Source organism: Pyxicephalus adspersus, chromosome 12 (assembly GCF_032062135.1).
Source record: "Pyxicephalus adspersus chromosome 12, UCB_Pads_2.0, whole genome shotgun sequence".
In the NCBI taxonomy this organism is placed as follows: Eukaryota; Metazoa; Chordata; class Amphibia; order Anura; family Pyxicephalidae; genus Pyxicephalus; species Pyxicephalus adspersus.
In genome coordinates this window covers 10,895,813-10,902,715 of record NC_092869.1, presented here as the reverse complement: position 1 = coordinate 10,902,715, position 6,903 = coordinate 10,895,813, and the positions used below count along the sequence as shown (strand labels likewise).

Genomic DNA, 6,903 nt, shown 5'->3' with positions numbered 1-6,903 from the left:
AATTGATCATATGCATTTTCCTAACTTTTTGTGTTTTGACCAAAACTTTTTTTTTTGTTTTTGCCTTTGGATAGAATAAGGAAATAGTAGAATAGACGTGCTTAAATGCCAATACAGAAAATTATGGGAAATCCAAATTTCTACAATTTTTACCAATTGGGCATCTAAATATACAAAAATATTGAAGTAGGAAATCCTAAGGCTGGTGAACAAGAACAGAACCAATATCAATTTTGCTCTTGATTGACCGATCTGATCATTTTTTTTTTTTGATTGGTAATCAGCCAGAATACCCTAAATACTGCTGTTTTATATTCAGTGCAGTGCATTTGACACAAAATATCATATACCAGTGGAATACTATTTAATAGGAAAGCAATTACTATCAGTACAACTATTCCTAAATGACCCGGTAATGTGTGTATAAGAAGTAAGTCAGGACATGTATCATCAGACACCCCATCATATATTGTGTTAAAATGATCTTAATACAAAGGGAAGTCCTGATTACAATGAGTTACTGCAAATTCCATGAAGCCACTGCAATTATCTCTCTATCATATTAGATGCATGTGGATTTAATGAACACATTTTAGTTGAATCATGTGTTGGATCATCAATTGTCACCTAAACACCCAAAAAACAGCACTACATTATTCCAGGAAAAGAAAGAAACACAGACTGAAGATGTGCCATTTTCTTAGCATTTATTATTGAAGTTCCCATGCATATTTAATTTATTTAAGGCCAATATTCCCCACATGAACACACAACAGACATTTAAGCTTCTGCCACTGATATAATACATCCACGTATATACAGAAAATATTCACACATTTCCCATCTTCCACCCAGGATCATTTACTGACTTAACCTCCGCATCCCGTCTGCATACTCCACTTCCATTCATGAATGTTTTTCAAACTTTTTGAATGAATAAGACATATGGCAAGGCACCCTTTTCCTCTGAATATAGCCCACATAGAAGTTTTCAGGTCTCTGATATTTGACATCTATGCATGTTGTTTAAAACAACCAAAAGCCGGAGATTAAACAAAATACAAGTGGAACATAAAAGCGCTATAAAATACAGGTTCTTATACGAGATAGACCTATCATCCTCAACTAATTCTGTTTAGCTCGAAATAGCATTTGTTCATGGTGATTACCAATATATTGTTGGGGGGGGGCACTCGCAGCTTCATCTTTTATAGGATTGACATTATAGAATTTTACTGCAGAATGACAGCTTTTTTGCAGTACCAGGACTTATATGAACAAATGTAACTCCAACCAACTGCACATTTCTTTTTTCTTTGGATAAACTTTCTCTTAAAACTATGTTGCTGTTTGTGCATTTGCAACTATTTCGATGGAGCATTTGGGGGAAATTTTAATGATCTTTGGCCATTTTTTAATGTATGTTATTTTTTTTTTATTTGTATACAGTTTATTTAGAAAATATTCATATATTAGAGAATGTAATTACACATGTTTTTGAGAAAGTTCTGCACCCTGTGTGTTTTCTGGCAGACACTGTTAATTCACCTTGCGGTATGTGCTTTCAGAAGAGGAGGATATGTTTAGAGACTTGATTAGAGTTCTACCTGCAGATTATAACTCGTGTATAATAAAAATATTCAGATGCAGTATTTCATATTTACCTGGTTAAAAAGAAATGCAACTGTCAGTAGTACTGATTTTTTTTTTAAATCTGTAATTGTATTTAATATGTAAATACCTTGGTAAATTGTTGGCCAACTCTGATACCTGAAAACAGAACACAGTTATCTCCTGTGAATGTATCTTGAAGTCAGATTTCATTGAGAAACTGCTCTTTCTTCAAATCCACAGGTAGAAGCAAGACAATGATCAATGTCATTATACAAAATAAGAAGTTTACCTGCACATACTGCTGATGAAATGAGTTACCATGTCATTTTAAAAAGAATGGACATTTTTAGTTACTTTATTTTGAATTTTTGGCCGAACTATTCATGCCATTTTACTTTGGGGTAGTGGTTTGATAAAGGAGCAATTTCCCAGTATTTATGATGGGAAGCGGCTATCACTTAGTAATTTTATCGGCTACTCGTAGCATGACCCATATTTTACAGCACATTCATAAAATCTGGGCCATGTTTAGACCTTAAGGTAATCCAAACAAGTTCTGTCTGGCTAATTCAGCAAAGAAATATCTGTGATTGGAGGAAAATGGTCGTGGATTCTTCATTGCTTCAATACATAGCGCTCTAACTCCAGGCTCCCTAGGCAGGCGGAGGGCAAGGCACATGTATGGAGCATGCTTGCTATGCTTTACAACTGCACAGTGTTTTATATTTTTTTTAAACTGGGGATATGGCAGTATAATTTGTTTTTATCTTATCTTTGTGAATTCTAGCGCTGTTATGTTTTGAATGTTTTTTTTAGTGAAACATGTTACAGGCAATCCATTTAGTAAAAATAATCGTCTGTTGGTTTAACATATCTCTAACAATTAATTATATTAAATCCGTAAATTTATCCTTATGCAACAAAAGATGTTTGACATTTTTTGAAGATATTAGTTAAACTTTTCTGGTAAATGTGTTCAGGATCTTTGTAATGTTCACCTTCACATCTACAAGGTTATTAGTGGAAACATGTACATTTTATTCATTAAAATGAAAGCACATAATGTATCTTTAGAGGGCAGGAACCCTTATTGTAAACACATAAATAGTACATGCATAGTATATTTTCTTAAAAAATGCTAATAAAGTTCAGATTTTTTTAAAAAAAGGCAGATATCAGAAATAAATTTTACATCATTTGGCAAAACGAAGAACACTTGGTCAATGACCCGATAACAAATCTAATAAAGGAAACAATATTATTTGTAGAGCAGCAAATGTCTATGTAAGTGCTCTAATATCTGCTATAACAGCACAATTGTGAGAATACAAAATGTGGCTAACATTGTATTCAATGTTAATTATTTAATTAATTAATTGTATTAATGTAACATTGTATTGTATGCAGGTCTATGTGTTTTATTGGACACAGTTCTGACTTCCATATTTTTTGGTACACCACTTTTAAGCAACAACCTATACTTTTTAAACATTGTAAATTGAACCAATTTAAAAATCCTAGAGCCATTACCATTTCCCACGTGGCATACCCCAGGGCTATTTAGGCTTTCCCACAAGGCTTATTAAAATTAAAACCCTATATTTGTGTGACAGATAACAGTGCTCTGTACTGTTTTTGGACAACTCTTGGTTCCCCAAGCCCCCCATTTATTAAGCCAATCAACCCTTCAATTGGTCACATCCCATTTATTGTAGAGTATTCTCCATCTCTAATTGTGCTCTGATAGTGTGACATTTCCTTTATGAATTAATATTTATTTTAATACATTTTGCATTGCTGATGGAAAATGGAAAACACATGTTAAAAAGTCCCCTCTTTCCCTCAAAGCTTAAATCTACAGTGCATGAAGCTATATTCAGTCCTGTCTACAAGTAGAAAGGACTAAATATACACTTTGATCAAATGGAAGTGATAAGCTATGCTTCATGCTATTATCCTAACATTTTCTGGGTTTGGTGCTTCTAATTATTGAAAATAAATATGCAACATTATGATATTAAGGTTAAAAGATAAAAATAAAAAATGGAGAAGTCAATACTGGCACAGATAAGTTACATGTTGGCATCAAACCAGCCCTTTCGGCAATTATGCAATCTGCTGTGGGGTCCAGGGTTGAAAGAATTCCAGTATTGGTTTCCTTCTCCTACCTGTCTGTACCACAAACATGTTTTGTGATCTGGCAGGCTGGGTTTATAATACCTAATATACTAAGGGCACTGGCTGTATCTAAGCCTGGAGTAGCATCAGGCAACCTAGGTCTACAAACATTGCTTGGCTGGTCCTATCACCCCAACCACTATAAAGAGCTATGTCTAAAATTATAGATTTATAAAACTTCTAAAAAGAGAAGCCTGATACACTGTAATAGTATAATAAGAAATTGGCAGGTGAAGATCCTTTATACTGTAACTGTAACCTTACAAACCTGTGTCTTTGTACACACCCCATAATTATAACACCTAGCTAACTCCACTATACCATCATCCTCTTATGTAGTAGTTAAAGTATAGTGGAAAATATTACTGGAAGAAATCATGGAACAGTAATGCCAGCTGTGATCACATCTTGCATTAGCGTATTTGTGGTTTGAAACCTGTGAAGTTCGTTCATAAAATGAACCTACATCAACTTATTAACAATTTATTATAATATATTGCAAAAAAATTGCCTTTTGTGCTGTAAAGGTCAATCAGGTTTATGCAGTAGGGCATTAAAAGGACACATATGATGTGCAAAGTGCAGAAATTATTAGCAACCAAACAGCATTTAGTTAAATTAGGAGATTATTTCTGACTGGTTGCTTTGGGTTACTGCAGTTTTTAATAAAGCAGCGTAAAAGGTCAATAAGATGTACAAAGTTCCTATCTAATAAAGTACCAGTAGTCTTTGCAGGACATGTATCAACATTACTTTTTACCAGACATTTAGGAAATGTGATATGAATACCCTTGTAGACAGCTTATGCTAGAATTTACCTGGTGGTGGCAGTTGAGTGTGCTAAGAGTTAGTGTTAATGTGTAGCAAACAAAGATTTTTGTAAGAAATTTTAAGCTTTTTTTGTAGGCAGGAGGCAGCTGTAAACATAATTCACAAATGCATAATCCTAATTATTCCAGAAGTGTAATTGTCTGGAAAATCTAAAGCTCTCAATACCTTTTTGATCCCCAGAAAAAAGTATAAAATAGAATAAACTTTCAGAAGGATGTTTTATTGAGGAACAACTCCTGCATCCTTTCATTAAAAGATTGTCCATATTACCAAGGTGGGCTGTTTATTTTATACTGCTCCGTAGCAAAAAAAAATGGTGAATTATTCCAGGCCCACACATACCATGTATTACTGTGCCAACGACCACAAACATTCAAACCTGTTAGCACAAATGATTTATTATTTTCATACAAATGGGGAATAAAGAAGGATGATGCTGTGAAGATCACCAAATCCATATAGTGTAGATTAGATGGATCTTGACCCACCTAGACCTCATACATTTAAAATAAACCTCTAGCCTTTATTCTTGATGAATATTTGCTTAAAGACATCTAAATCTATCAGTGATACAGTGAAAGATACTTCAAAAATGTTTTTCTCTGTGACTCAAACTGTTGCGTACTCTATAAAGCTATGAATTGAAGCAGAATGAGTCAGACTCATGCTCACCGCTGAACTCATTGGGCTTTATGTATAGACTAGGGGTGAAATGATGTGAGACAGTAAGGATAGCGCTCTTCTTGTTATTTACCTGTACAGACCTTTTCTTATTTTCTCTTCTTCCTTGTTGTGCCATGAATTGCTTTAAAAACAATCAGGCAAAATTACTAGAAGTCAATTTATCAACAGCCTTATGTCTGCCTAAAGTAAAAACTTTAGAAATGTGACCTGCTGGTAGTACTTTAGATTATTTTTTTATATATATAGGTATTTTTTATTATTATTCTGGAGTGTTGTGTCCCTACCGCAATCATAGGCATTCACTATCTTTTGGGGAATGAATAGATTTATTTTTTTATTTGACCCACCAATAAAATGGCTACTCTTCGAAATGGGAAGCATGATAGAAAACAAACAATTCAAAGTAAGTTCAAAGTCACATATTGTGAACACTTAAGCCTATGCAATGTGGTGACCCAGGGAACAAGGATGCTATGCAACATGCAATAACTCATGGAAACCAACTCAGCTTACATTTTCTATAGTCAGATCATTTAAGAAATGAATTCTGGTTGGTTGCTATGTATCAAAGCACTTTGCACATAATCATTGCTTTTTGGTCTACTTTAAATAAATAATACTACATTATTTTAGTTTAAAGACCGTCACATACAGCAGACCCTTACAAACATCTCTGATGGATTATATTCTCCAACACAAGACTGAAAATCTTCTTATTATGATTGGTAATCACCTTTACTGGGAAGATGTCCAAATATAGAGAGTTTAATACTGCTCAGACCAGTTCAATCAGTGACAAAGGAGTTAAAATTATTTCATTCTTCCTGTTTAGCAACTTTCAATATTTTACCATCACTTACATTCTACATCCTAATCATTACCTTCCATACTATTCTTACTAACTCATTGGTCATACTTTTCAGTCCATTGTAATTTCTCACATAACATTATGTCCTTTTTCAGGTTCCTCAAGCAGGTACCTGCAAAACTGCAACAATCTATTTTCTGTATTCATTGTTAACAGAACATCTTCTTCCATTGGCTCACAAATAATCTTTACATAACCTTGGAGCAATACAGACTTGCTTACATGTAAATATCATACTTCCAAAAAAAGCACAGTTGGTCTTTGAGGGTGATACACATTGCTTTGGGGCACCTTATTCTCTATACCCTGTTCTACACCGAAGAAGTCAGAGAGTCTTCAGGTTTGCTCACATAAGGAAGCTGATGTACACCCAAAAAGCTGTGTGAGAGGAAGCATAGACAGAAGATCAGTGCATAGCACACTGCCACCTTCACCCCAGCAGAGGAGGCACCCTTGTCAAGAGCTGAAGAATCACAGGTCCTTGTGAGTCTTGGAGCCACTTAATGATCTCTGTAAAAAAGAACAACATGTATTATCTCCTGAATCTGGCTTAATATGAAACACCACCTAATATTTTTTACATTTTTAAACACAATAGTCAGGTGTTTTTTGTAAAATTGCTGTTGCTGCAAAATATGTATGCTGTCAATTTTTAATTTTTCTCTGGGACACATTCCCATAGATTCCCTTGCCACCCCCAAGCAATTGTGGCAATAAAATCTTCGGGG

General features: G+C 34.3%; 1 protein-coding gene across 1 annotated transcript in view; it reads right to left on the bottom strand.

The window, feature by feature from the left end:
- Positions 1-696: 696 nt before the first annotated feature.
- AKAP6 (A-kinase anchoring protein 6) overlaps positions 697-6,903 on the bottom strand; it is a 122,624-nt gene continuing 116,417 nt past the window's right edge. Inside the window, exon 14 of the mRNA XM_072427729.1 lies at positions 697-6,685. Within this exon, the coding sequence (XP_072283830.1) occupies positions 6,647-6,685 (39 nt within the window). The 3' untranslated portion in view covers positions 697-6,646. The remainder of the gene's footprint in view (positions 6,686-6,903) is intronic.